The 12,993-nt window shown below is 37.2% G+C and overlaps 2 protein-coding genes across 2 annotated transcripts; both read left to right on the top strand.

The window, feature by feature from the left end:
- Window positions 1-1,001: 1,001 nt before the first annotated feature.
- Window positions 1,002-6,884, top strand: FZL (FZO-like protein). The gene is made up of 11 exons (XM_008237058.3): window positions 1,002-1,626; window positions 2,054-2,604; window positions 2,722-2,790; window positions 3,315-3,512; window positions 3,811-3,942; window positions 4,355-4,441; window positions 4,590-5,027; window positions 5,131-5,298; window positions 5,569-5,793; window positions 6,039-6,154; window positions 6,330-6,884. Exons 1-11 carry the CDS (start codon window positions 1,128-1,130, stop codon window positions 6,610-6,612), a joined length of 2,766 nt encoding a protein of 921 aa, XP_008235280.2. The 5' UTR covers window positions 1,002-1,127; the 3' UTR covers window positions 6,613-6,884.
- Window positions 6,885-10,907: 4,023 nt separating this feature from the next.
- On the top strand, window positions 10,908-12,463 carry LOC103334118 (uncharacterized). Its single transcript, XM_008237056.2, has one exon. It carries the CDS (start codon window positions 11,168-11,170, stop codon window positions 12,305-12,307), a length of 1,140 nt encoding a protein of 379 aa, XP_008235278.2. The 5' UTR covers window positions 10,908-11,167; the 3' UTR covers window positions 12,308-12,463.
- Window positions 12,464-12,993: the final 530 nt, after the last annotated feature.

Below are 12,993 nucleotides of genomic sequence, written 5' to 3'. Positions count from 1 at the left end.
GTGGCTCCTCATGGATCAACACAACGGCTAATCTATAGCATCAGCACATGGGCTGTATTTTAGCATCAACACCCGAAAATTTAGGTCCAACTCAAAAGTTGGGTGGAATTTAGTGCCGGCCGGAAATTATGACCGGACCTATATATGCCTTGGAGAAGAAATTTGAGACTACAATCCAAAATTTAACATTTGGCCCTCTCCATTGGAGATGGCCTTACCATTTCCATAGTGGCAAAATTTGAGAGGAACTTTTATAATTTGAATGGCTTGTCTTGCCTGTTTATTCTTCTTCTAGATCCACAAAGTGGCCCATCACTAATAACAACGCATTTATAGCCCTTGGTTTCGTAGTTAAGTGATTTAGAACACTTGTCACTCTTGCATTCTAGGTCCCTAGTTTGATTCACCCTTTCCCAATATCACTTGTATCCAAAAAACAAAATAAAATAAAACCATTTCTCACACCCTTCTCTCTTAACAAATCAAACATTTAATTTTTCATCAATCCCCCAAAACCCACATCAAATTCACTAACCAGAACCCTCAAACCAAGCAAAAGGATGGACTTGAATACTCCAAACAAAATATTGAAGAAAAAAAAAACTCTAAACAAAATAATACCACTAGCACTCATATCTTAATCCAAATTGAATATAGCATCATTCTTTATGCCCTTATTAATTGAGAGCTGATTTTTTCACTCTTTTTCTGTCTACTTATACTCTCTTTTTGTTATAATAAAAGGTATTGAAAAATTAAAAAGGGTATAAACGATCGAAAGGGGAGTGAGGAAATCAAAACTCTATTAATTTTGTCAATTAGTAGGGTTATCCACGAATCGGCCTCATGATCGTTTGTCTTGTCCGTAAATAATTGCACGTTGGTCTTTTTGCAGTTGAGGACAAGTACACTGGATATGGGTATCCGTGGCCCGATCCGTTTTCTCCTCTTTTGGGGCTCACAAGGGGGCCCATCACCAAATAACGTCCACTTTCATTTCATGAACACTTGGGAACGATAAGATGATAAGATAAAAATCATCGTCTTCTTCTTCTTCTTTTTCTTCAATCCGTACACTCTGTTTTTCTCTGTCTGAAGAGTGAAGGCTCTTAAACCCAAGCTTTCCCATGGTACCTCTCCTTTCCTTCCACACTTCCGCAACGCAGCCTCTCTTATTGACCCCAAGCTCAACCCCATTTCTCCACACCCACCTCTCTCGCATCAAATCCCAGCCTTCACGACGAACCCAATTTCTCATTTCATCAATCTCCCAAAATTCAAACCAATCCACCAACCAAAACCCACAAACGCCACCAAAGCAGCCTCCGAGAACCCAGTTCCCTGGTGGGTTCAAGCGTCCAGAGATCAAGGTTCCCAATATTGTGCTGCAGCTGGACCCTGATGATGTATTGGTCGGTGACGATGCTTTGGATTTGATCGACAAGGCGGTGTCGAAATGGGTTGGGATTCTGGTGCTGAATGGTCGTGAAGCAAGTGGTGGCAGACTCTATGAGGCCGCCTGTAAGTTGAAGTCGGTGGTCAGAGACCGCGCCTACTTGTTGATCTCCGAGCGTGTTGATATCGCCGCCGCAGCTAATGCTAGTGGGGTTCTTCTCTCTGATCAAGGTCAATCTTCATTCTTCAACTCATTTTACTACTTGGGTTGTGAAAATTTTGATATACATACACACGTATTTGATTAACCAAGTGAATGAAGCTGCCTCAGTAGAAGCTACTGGTGTGAGTGTGACTTAATCAAACAGCTGCTGTATAGTATACAACTTCTTATATGGCAGCTTCATTGTCGTTGATAATATATATAACCTCTTTGTTTGTATTCATCTTTGAAACTTTTAAGATTATAATTTGCTGACTCATTGTGTTTTTATGTTCTCGCTTAGCTAATTTTAACCTTTATGAGCTATACAACCTAAGTGGATCGTATTGAAACAAGAATAATCTGATGCAATTTAGTATTTTTTTTAGGTTCATTACATTTGTTATTGAAAATCCCATGACTAGGTCAGTGATGTGTTTATTTCTTCTTACATAGGTCTTCCTACCATTGTTGCAAGAAGCACAATGATGGCTTCCAAATCTGATTCAGTCATCCTTCCTTTGGTGGCTAGAAATGTTCAAGACATAGATGGTGCCATAAGTGCCTCCAGTTCTGAAGGAGCTGATTTTCTTATATATGGTATTGGTGGACAGGAAGAAGTTCATGTGGCACTGAATCCACTATTTAAAAATGTGAAGATACCGATATTTGTCATGTTCCCTTCATATGATGCTTTATATTCGGAGGTGCCAACATTACTCAAATCTGGCGCTAGCGGATTAGTTACATCTTTGAAAGATTTCAGGCTGCTTAATGATGAGGCTTTGAGCGAATTGTTTGACATCGTCTACATGAAAAATGGTAAAACACAGGATGAAATTGAAAGCTTCGATAATCTCACAGTTTTGAATGTGCTTAATGGTCTCAACGACGACAAAAATGTTGCTGGATTTCTTAAATTGGAGGATAGAGAGAAGCAGTTCATAGAAACAGAGAGATCAGTGTTGCTGAAAGCAATAAATGTCATCCAGAAAGCTGCTCCACTGGTGATCATTTAATTAAATTTTTTGGTAGTTGAAGTTAATCTTGAGATAATTCAAGTTTCATTACTCTTTATTTGTATACTTTATGATGGATAGTGACGTATTGATTTTGGATGACAGATGGAGGAGGTTTCACTTCTCATTGATGCAGTTTCTCAAATTGATGAGCCATTTTTACTGGTTATAGTGGTAATTGTGTGCTGAACTTCAACAAATTGTGGTTCCAGGGGTATACATTGGTATTAGCTCTATATTTCATGTAAATCCTTTTTCTTTTCTTGATAGAGTTAAGAATTAAGGTGGCCTCTGATAATATTATTGCAAACCTTATATAAGAAATACTTTATAAAACTGTTCCATGATACCTAAATTTATAAGTCATTAATGTCTTCAAATAAGGACCTGACAAGCAGCTTGGTTCTATTCTATCTGCCTAGGACAATATATTTGATGAAATGATTTGTTATTGCATCTTGTCCCTTTGGAAACTGCAACCTATCCTTTTTGAGCCTTTGTTTATATTTATGCTTCCAAACTTACTGTTTAGAAGGTGTGTGACTATCCTTTAATTGGTTATTTATCATGTTTGAGCTGGAAGAATCATGATGTGAATTTTGTGTTATTTTTCTGAAATTGGCTTTATTTTATATCATGAGTTCTGTCGGAATGTTTCTGGTGATCTCCTATGACTTTACCTCTCCTTTTGTCAACAGGGTGAGTTTAACTCGGGTAAGTCAACTGTTATTAATGCACTTCTCGGAAGTAGATATCTTAAAGAGGGGGTTGTTCCTACGACTAATGAGATCACGTTCTTACGCTATTCTGAGATGGATTCTGGTGAGGAACAACGTTGTGAAAGGCATCCAGATGGTCAATATATATGCTACCTTCCTGCTCCAATTCTTAAAGAAGTGAGTGGATTTAATGTAGTGCTAATCAAACTATTTATTCAGTTCAACAATAGTGCAATCCCTTATTTATAGATTCTGGTTACTCTGCACTTTATTGAAATGATTCTCATATGTATTATAAGTAGCCACACATACACATGCTGGCTGATGCACAAGATAAAAATATGTGTACTGCAGGCAGAACAAAATTTATCGTACATCTTGCTTAGTCTTTCATATTCCTAGAACTAGATTAATGCTAGTTTATGATAAAAACTGCATTATCTGATGCACATGTTTTGTTTTAAATTGAAAGCAGATGCACGTTGTTGATACACCTGGAACTAATGTGATTCTCCAGAGGCAGCAACGCCTTACTGAGGAATTTGTGCCCCGTGCCGATTTGCTTCTTTTTGTTATCTCTGCTGACCGCCCATTAACTGAAAGTGAGGTATGATTCACTGGTTCGTCATGGGCTACATGCATCTCATTCTTTTGTCCAGGCTTCTACCTTTTTTCAAATAAAATACTTATTTATCCAGAAAAGTAGGATGCAATTTAAGATATACATCTTGAAAACTATCATTCGTTGTTATCTGAGTATGGAATCAATAACAAGGTTCATGAAATGATTCTACATCAAACTCGAAGGTTGATATGTTTGTATTAGTAGATACCCGTCCGAGGCTGCAAATATCTGTATGCTTAGGAAGGCATTGTTGTAGATCTTAAAGTCTTTTAGCTGATTTTAGCATTGATTTATGACAACATGTGAGGAAGTCCTTAATATGCTATGCTTGTGGAATAGTTGTACCTATTCCTCATTATCACTAATGCTGATTTCAGTACCACTTGCTCTCCAGGTTGCTTTCCTTCGTTATACTCAGCAGTGGAAGAAGAAAGTTGTGTTTGTCCTGAACAAATCTGATATCTACCAGAATGCTCATGAGGTTTTGTTTTGCATTTACTCATATAGATTGCTGATATTACTTTTGGCAATCCTCTTTCAGTAAAATCAGTTAATATGGTGCTTCCATCTATTTGAGCTTCTCCTGTGTTCTTCCTGTTATGTTTATCCAATGTCATAATTTGGTGCAGCTTGAGGAAGCTATGTCATTCATCAAGGAGAATACACAGAAATTGCTGAATACTGAACATGTGACATTATTTCCTGTCTCTGCGAGATCTGCTCTTGAAGCAAAACTTTCAGCTTCTGCTTTGGGGAAAGATTATGCAAAACTATTAGGATCTGATTCACAGTGGAAAACCAGTAGCTTCTATGAACTTGAGAATTTCTTGTATAGTTTTTTAGATGGGTCAACAAGTACCGGAATGGAAAGAATGAAACTCAAACTGGAAACACCGATTGCAATTGCAGAAAAACTACTTTCTGCCTGTGAAACTCTTGTTACACAGGACTGCCGATATGCCAAACAGGACTTGGCCTCGATAAATGATATAGTTGGGAGTATAAAGAACTACGCAGTGAAGATGGAAAATGAAAGCATTGCTTGGAGAAGAAGAATTCTGTCTGTGGTATGTTTTGCAGAAACTTATGCCCTTGTATAATCCAATGGCAAATTGATGGAATAGTTTCATAAACTTAGTTAACGAGTTGTGTCTGCACATACAATTGCAGATTGATACCACAAAATCACGTGTGGTGGAGCTCATAGAAGCTACTCTGCAATTATCAAATCTTGATCTTGTTGCTTATTATGTTTTCAAAGGGGAAAAATCTGCCTCTATTCCAGCAACCACAAGGGTTCAAAATGACATTATGGGTCCTGCATTTTCAGATGTGCAAGTAAGTTGATAGCCTTAACTTTGTTCCATTAACTTTTTCCCCTATTACTTTGGCAAGCCTTGAAATGTAATTTTGAATCGTGCAAGGATTTTGCCTGTATGAATATGCCTAAGATAACAATTTGCATCTTTTCTGGATTTCATCGTAGGAATTAAAGATTTGGTTTTCTCTTCTTGTGTGTTCTTGCATTATCTTTGTCACCATGCTTGATTGTTTTCTGTGGACTTTGATTCTTTTTTTACCGTTTAATGTCCATGTCTTGTCATATAGAAACTACTTGGAGAATATGTGATATGGTTGCAATCAGACAACGCTCGTGAAGGAAGGATGTATGCAGAAACGTTCGAAAAACGTTGGTCTTCATTTGTCTATCCGCACAGACAGGTGCATTTGGAGACGGCACTGGAAAAAGTAAATGAACTCAGCTTGAAAGTGATAGAGGGCTTCAGTACCAATGCTGCTTCCAAATTGTTTGAGCAAGAAATACGTGAAGTGGTAAGTTCAATATTATTCAGGATATGGATTAGGATTTCGTGTTCTAGATGAAGAACTAGTTATGATTAAAAAGTTTGAGATACGTATGTGGTGTTTTGAGGTAGAGATATGCTATTTATTTTACTTTTCCTTTTAAAAAAAAACAATGAAGAGATTGGACATGATTATGGCTTGTGACAAGGTGCTCCATATATATTATTGTATAAAATATCTTGTTAATTCAATCTGATTCACTTCAATTCCAGTCGCTGGCGACTTTTGGTGGACTAGGAGCAGCTGGTTTATCAGCTTCACTTCTGACATCTGTACTGCCGACCACTTTAGAAGATCTTCTTGCTCTTGGTCTTTGCTCAGCTGGCGGGTAATGAGTCTTCTTGAATTGAACTCTTTCTGTTTGTCTTAATTTCTTTACTTGGTAATTCTCTTTTATTCTTGAGGCATGACAAAGTTTTGCGTAAACATGGCAGAAATCCTCTGCTCTATGACTTAATAAACACTCAAATCGTATGTTTTTGTTTGTTTCATCTCTGATTTAGGTTACTAGCGGTATCAAAATTTCCCGCTCGTCGGCAAGAGATGATAGATAAGGTGAAGAGGACGGCAGATGTGTTGGCACGTGAAGTTGAAGGGGCCATGCAGAAAGATCTTTCAGAAGCTATTGAGAATATGGAAAGCTTCGTGAAAAATATTAGCCAGCCTTACCAAGATACAGCACGGCAGAGACTAGAGAAACTCCTAGAGCTTCAAGATGAAATATCCAATGTTGATAAACAACTTCAAACGCTACGAATTGAAATCCAAAATCTACACGTGTCATGATCCCAGCTTGAGCTTAGCCTTCATTCTTTGCATTTCACCTTGTAACGGATGCATTGTTATGTATTTCCTCCCCCTTTTTTTTATTAAATTTGTTCTCCCCCCCAGTTGGGGTAACAAGTGTAATATATTGTTATGTATCAATAAGAAGAATTACTTGGAAGTGAAAAGCATGTAAATTGTACTTTCGATGCTTGGAAAATTTCAAGCTTCGGTGACATGAGGCAAAACAGTAAAACTGAAGGAAGAACAATTACCTTCGCTTTCTCTTTTTACAGCGACTCTAATCGAACTTCGGCGTAAGGGTAGGCTAATTGCTATGGCCAACTGACCTTAACCCCATTATAGTTTATAATTAAAACAAAGAAGAATAATCAGACCAAAAAAATAAAAAGAAAGACGAATTGATTCCTGCTCTGACAATTTCTTAAGGTGGTGTGTTGATGGAGAATGGACCTTTTGAAACTTAATTTCCTCTTTAGTTGGTGGTTAATATCATTCAATTCTTGATAAAAAGAAAATTCCTAGCACTAACAAAATTCCTTATTAATGCCAATTAAGATCGAAGGACCACAATCAAACATTTGGAAAGCCAATCTTGATGCTTTCAATGATCATATCTACGTACCGTCCATAAAGTGTGTTTATAGTCTATGCCTGCAAAACTTAAGCACAACGAGTAGGAGGCAGCCATTTTATTATCCTAGGGACATGTCACATGTCGCATGATTCAACTGCCAAGTGAAACAAACATGCATGTTTAAATTAAAGGAAGAAAAAGTTGTCACTAACATGACATGGTCAAAAGTTGTCAAGGAGTGCGCTTTGTTAACATGTTTGTGCAAACCATGAATTTGATTCCACCATTTTTCTTGGGAAAGATCATAAAGTTGAAGTTGACAAATTTATCTATATATTAATTAGGGTTTTCAGAAGAAAAGGTGATCATAAATTGATTAAATTTAACAAGAGCCAGCCAGGGAGCAAGATGAAACAAAGAGACCCTTTCATTGGTTTGCAAAGTTACTCTTTTTCTCTTTTCTTCTTCGTTGGCTAATGGAGATTCTAAAACAAAAGCAGATATGTGAAATATTTTGTTTAAAAAGCAAAGTCTATGGCTAGGGCTCAAAGGCGGAACCAGAAATTTTTCAACGTGTGGACTAGCTAAAGTGTTGGGTAAAATATAATGAACGTTTTATTTTGTACTTATAGTTTTTATAGCATTTATATAAATAAAAGTATATATTAAATCATATAACGCACTTACCGCACTTACCATAGTTTCATTCACTCTGTGTCCAAAAAAAAAATGTAATTTTTATATTTATTATATCATTATAGTTTGACCTCTGTATATTTTATCAAGGATCACTCGTTTCTTCTCTGCATCAATTCCTTTAATATTCTCTCTTTTGGTTCAACAATGGATCACACTTTTACCTCACTGGTTAAAATTCCAAAGATGACGAAGATCTTTTAGACAAATCTTTTGGTCTTGTGAGGAATACACTAAATCTCTGTTTCACATGAAAAAAAAGATATGAATAATTTTCTGTTGAACGAATATTTCTGTTGTGGTTAATGGCTTTTATGGTGTAAGAAGCAAGTTCTCATAGTTGTGAAGGCCAAGTCTCTATCTTTCTGTCCTATTTTATTCCATGAATGAGTTAAGAATAACCATTAGCTAATTAGGGGGAGGGGGAACATAAATAATTACTAATCATCTTCTCCTATTTAAGGCGATATGCGGAGAAAAACAGCGTAAATCAAATTATTCGTATTAGATTCGAGGATTAGCATTATTGAACATCAGAACATCCAATGTACTATCTGTTGATTTCTGAGCAGTTTGTTCATTTGTTTCCTCAAAAGACTATTACAAGTAACTACTAATTTAGCTCTCTTAAGGTGCATACAGGTACAAACTGACCCAAATAATAAATAATTGCATGGGAAATTAAGATGTTTGATTTTTACAGTCAAGTTCAAGGCTCCAATAATGCAGATGTGTATATATTGGACCTTCTCAGGCAATCATAGGCCCTGAGCATGAGGACTGGCAAGCAATTCTGATCATTGCTCCATAAAAAAAGTTCAAAAACATATATATATATATATATATATATTTCACATGCAAATTATCAGGTGCAAGTAATTTCTGAATTACAGTAAATACTTATCCATAAACTTTTGGATTTTATCTTTAAAAACTATGTGGTTACATATTCTTACAGTGCTCATGCTTCTGTATATTTCATCAAAACAGAGATAAAATTATCCACTGATGAATTGAAACTATTGCAGCTGAATTAATTGCAGGGTAACTCTTGTCTTGATGAAATTACCTGGGGGGTTTAAGATGGACAACAAATAAAAGACCAAACACAAAAGATAAACAACATGATGGATTTTTCCAATATCAGGAAAGGTTCTGGGATTTTACTAATGGGAACCAGTTTAGGGCAAGGCATCCATTTTATTTTACTGCTGGATGCCTTCAAGTCTTTTTCTGATGTGAAAATTATAGTAGCTGATAGTACTATAGTACGGTTCGCTTTGATTTTCGAACTGGTCTCAGTTCCTTGGAAATGCATGTTTTAAGCCGCACACCTTGGAAAGAAAAGTGCAGAGAAGGGTTAGGGATCTTGCTCTGCTCCACTTCATGTCGGCTGGTGCAAGTGGGCAGGGCAACTATTTTTGCTATCAACTTTAAGAGAAGAATTCAATCCTTTCTTTAGCTAAAATTCTTATATGAATGAAATTGGTTTGGTTTTCTTTTCTTTTCTTGTTCCGATATTTATAACAATGCATGTTGGCTCAATAGTTGGCTTAATTAACAGGACAAATGATCCAATGCCAAATTTTTATGGCCAACTTTTGCACTTTGGTTGCCTCTGCAGATTGTGTGAGTGAATGTTAGATGCATGAATTTCAAATGCTTGGAAAGCCTTGGCCTTTGATGCTGATGCAGCTGCAGCAAACACCTTTGGTGTTAATATTGCCTAATAAGTTAAAAGAAAATGTATTTTTATTTTTATAGTACACACAAGCATGTGGCTACTTTTTTTTTTTTCGGAATTTACCTAACAAAAGAAGATCTGGGAAAAATAGCAAAAGGGCAGGCCGCCCCCAGGGATAAAAAAGCAGGGAGATGTTGCTTTTCTTTTGCTGTGAAGAGTAAAAACTGCTACAAATTTGGGATTTTTGAGTGTGCAATAAGCTTCATGATTAGGGCTTATAACTCTTGCCTTAGAAGACAGTAAAGACCAAAGACAGGTTTATATTAACTTTAAGTGTCCTGTCCACCAATGGGTTCTTCTCATAATCTCAATTGGTCGGTGATTTTATATGTTTTATGCTGATTGGTTTCTGTTGCCACGCCGCTGTTTGGTCATTTAACTGCACCTTTTTTCTTTCTTTCTGGTATGAAAGTTGAAACAATTAGTCAATTGACAAATGGGTCCTCTAACATCATCAACTTAGTTTTTGACCAAAACACATGCAATAAAATAGGAATTCTGTGAATGAATATCAATTCCTTTATGTTCTCTCTGTTTGGTTTTCATTTGGAATTGGAAGTAAATGCAAATGGGTGAGAAAGCATTGTGTTCCCTAACAAATGAGGTAATTGCTCGTTTTCATCACATAAATTGATCCAACCCCACAATTATTTATAGTTAAGCAACAACAAAAAGTTGTCTTAGCGGCCAAGAATAACACGAAACTCATTCTGGAATTATTACCTCTCTTTTTCTTGGGTTTTCGAATTAGCATATCTGTTTTCACATGTTTTAAATTAAACTTGCTCTTATTAAAATCATACAAAGCAAAAGCACTGTGAAAACATCTCTGAAGATTGTTCCGGAAGGAAAAAACTATTGCAGAATCTGTTTTGATTTCAGTTAGAAAATGATGAAACCATTGAAGAAAGCTCAAAAGTCAAAACTATTATTTTTCTCCTGCTTTTTTGAAGACCATGTTAAAGAACAGTTTTTTAAAGACTCAACCAAACATGCCCTGATGATTTTGATCCGCCCTACTACAACCACGAATGCCTTTACGACCGTCCAAAATACATTTTAGTTTATTTTGAGTTTCATCTTTTTCGAATTCTAGCTCTCTATATGACAATAGGCTTATAACGTGTGGCAGTATGGAAAATAAAACGTATATGTATAATTCTAGTGGGCACAAAAGTTCCTTCCTTCACTAGACTCCACAGTTTATGACTCTACAGAGAAGCTACAAAAATTCCCCCACCATATCTCACTATAAATTCAAGCCCACCCCTTCCACTTCTCTTTCATATTCCTCACCCATCCGTTCCCTACCTCTTAATTTCTCTCAAGCCACCCGTCTGCAATTTTACCTAAACCAAAACCTGGGTTTTCTTTAAAATCTTGTCTTTGGTCTCATTCTCACACCACTTTTCTCATAAGACTTCAAATTTCTTACATTTTCATCCAAATTCAAGCTCCCCTCTTTCAACCCCCTTCCCCTGTTCTGCCCTTTGCTCTGTTTTTTCTTTTCTGTTCAAATCCTTATTGTGCATATCAACATGTCGTCAACATCAAGCACTGTTTGTCATCAAGGGATGAAACCATGCCCCGAGCCTCTTGTTAGGCTCAAACTGGCTCCACCCAGGTCAAATTTTCCCTCAACCCCCTGTTGGGATTGCAAGCCTGACCCTCAAGAGACAGAGGAAATATCCCACATTGAAAAAACCATCACAACCACAAACAACAACTTGAACTTGATTGACAGCAAGGACGCTGACAAGCCTGGCTGGAGCTTCCTCCAGTCTCTCGGCAACCAGAAAAATCAGACCACCAAAACAGAGACTGAAACAGAGAAAGTCTATGTCCACCCACTTGTGAAGCGCTCTGCTTTAATGCTGAGCCCAAAAAGCTTGGAAATGTGCACTGAAAGCTTAGGCAGCGAGACCGGTAGCGAAAACGGCGGTGATGACTTTTCTCTTTTTTCGCAAATTGATGCTGACATTTCTTTTCTCTCACTTGAAAGTAGTCGAAAAATTAACCCAACATGCACTCCCACTATTACAAGTGAGAGTTCTAAAATATCTAGTGACAATAATGTTCGAGCTTCACCAAAGAGATTGAAACGTAGTATTGCTACTAGTTTTCCTCCTCCCTTAACATCTATCAGTGGCTCCAATGGTGTTCAAGTGAGGCCTCACAGAGAAGGAGGCCGGCTAGTTTTGAAAGCCGTTACTGTCAGCTCTCCTCCAACCGCCTATTTCCAAGCCGAGCGTGGTGATGGCAGGCTCAGGCTGCTTTTGTTGAAGGACCCTTCTCCGAACAGTGACATTGAAGAAGCTGGAGAGGATGAATGCGAAGAAGAATGCCCTGTGGAAGATGATCAAGCTGTTGAGGTTGAAGAAGATGAGGTTCAAAAACAAATGGAAGCTGAAAATGAAGCTTGTGATTGTGACGAAGAAAATGGCTTTGATGTTGAAACAGAGGAAATAGATTGGAAGAGTGGAAATGTGAAAACAGAGGAAATGGATGGGAACGCTGGAAATGTTGTTGAAGCAGAGGAGATGGATGGAAATAGTGGAAATGTTGTGGGTGAAAAGGGAATGGGGAAGCTTCCAAGGCCAAGCCGATGCAAAGAAGGTCGGCGTGGGAACAAGAAGATGGTCATGAATTGGCCGGAGTCTTTTTGGGTCGCCACTTAAAACACCTCCTCCTCTCTGTGTCTCTGCCTCTGTCTAATGAATATTTACTTATGATTTTTACTTAATCTCTAGATTTTTCAGTCATTAATATTTGAAGCTGCCATAAGCTTGGAATTTCTCCTCAGTATGCTAATGTTAGTTATTATCGTTATTGGACATTTCCGTCTCTCTCTCTCTCTCTCTCTCTCTCTCTCTCTCTCTCTCTCTCATGAATATAATTAACCTATTGTTCCCAACGCATGCTTAACAGCAATTAGCAAAAGCCATGAACATTAAATAATTAATAATAATAATAATATAAATGTGAATTAGACTAGTTAATCATAACAATTAGCCCACCCTTCGCAAAGTTCGAATTTCCATTAAGCATTTGAACACGGGCCATACTGACAACCAAACGTGTGCAAAGTGACGTAGTTTCACCAACTACCACAATTTTAAAGCATTTTGCTGGTCCTGCTCCCAAATGCTGTTAGCCAATCAAAGGGCCTAGCCATCACTTTTTATGGCTAGCATTTTGGACCATCTCTTGAAAGTGCAGTGTAGTACTTTGAAAACTTAATCTTCGTTTCCCATGTTCTTCCCAAGCTACTTCTCTGAACTCAAATTATATATGCTACACTTTCCTTACAAACACTGTTGAGTTCAGTATAGTAACATCATTATATATGAATCTAAAACTTAGT

This window comes from Prunus mume, linkage group LG6 (genome assembly GCF_029339155.1).
Source record: "Prunus mume cultivar Tortuosa linkage group LG6, ASM2933915v1, whole genome shotgun sequence".
Taxonomy (NCBI): domain Eukaryota; kingdom Viridiplantae; phylum Streptophyta; class Magnoliopsida; order Rosales; family Rosaceae; genus Prunus; species Prunus mume.
This window is presented reverse-complemented; position numbering and strand designations above follow the sequence as displayed.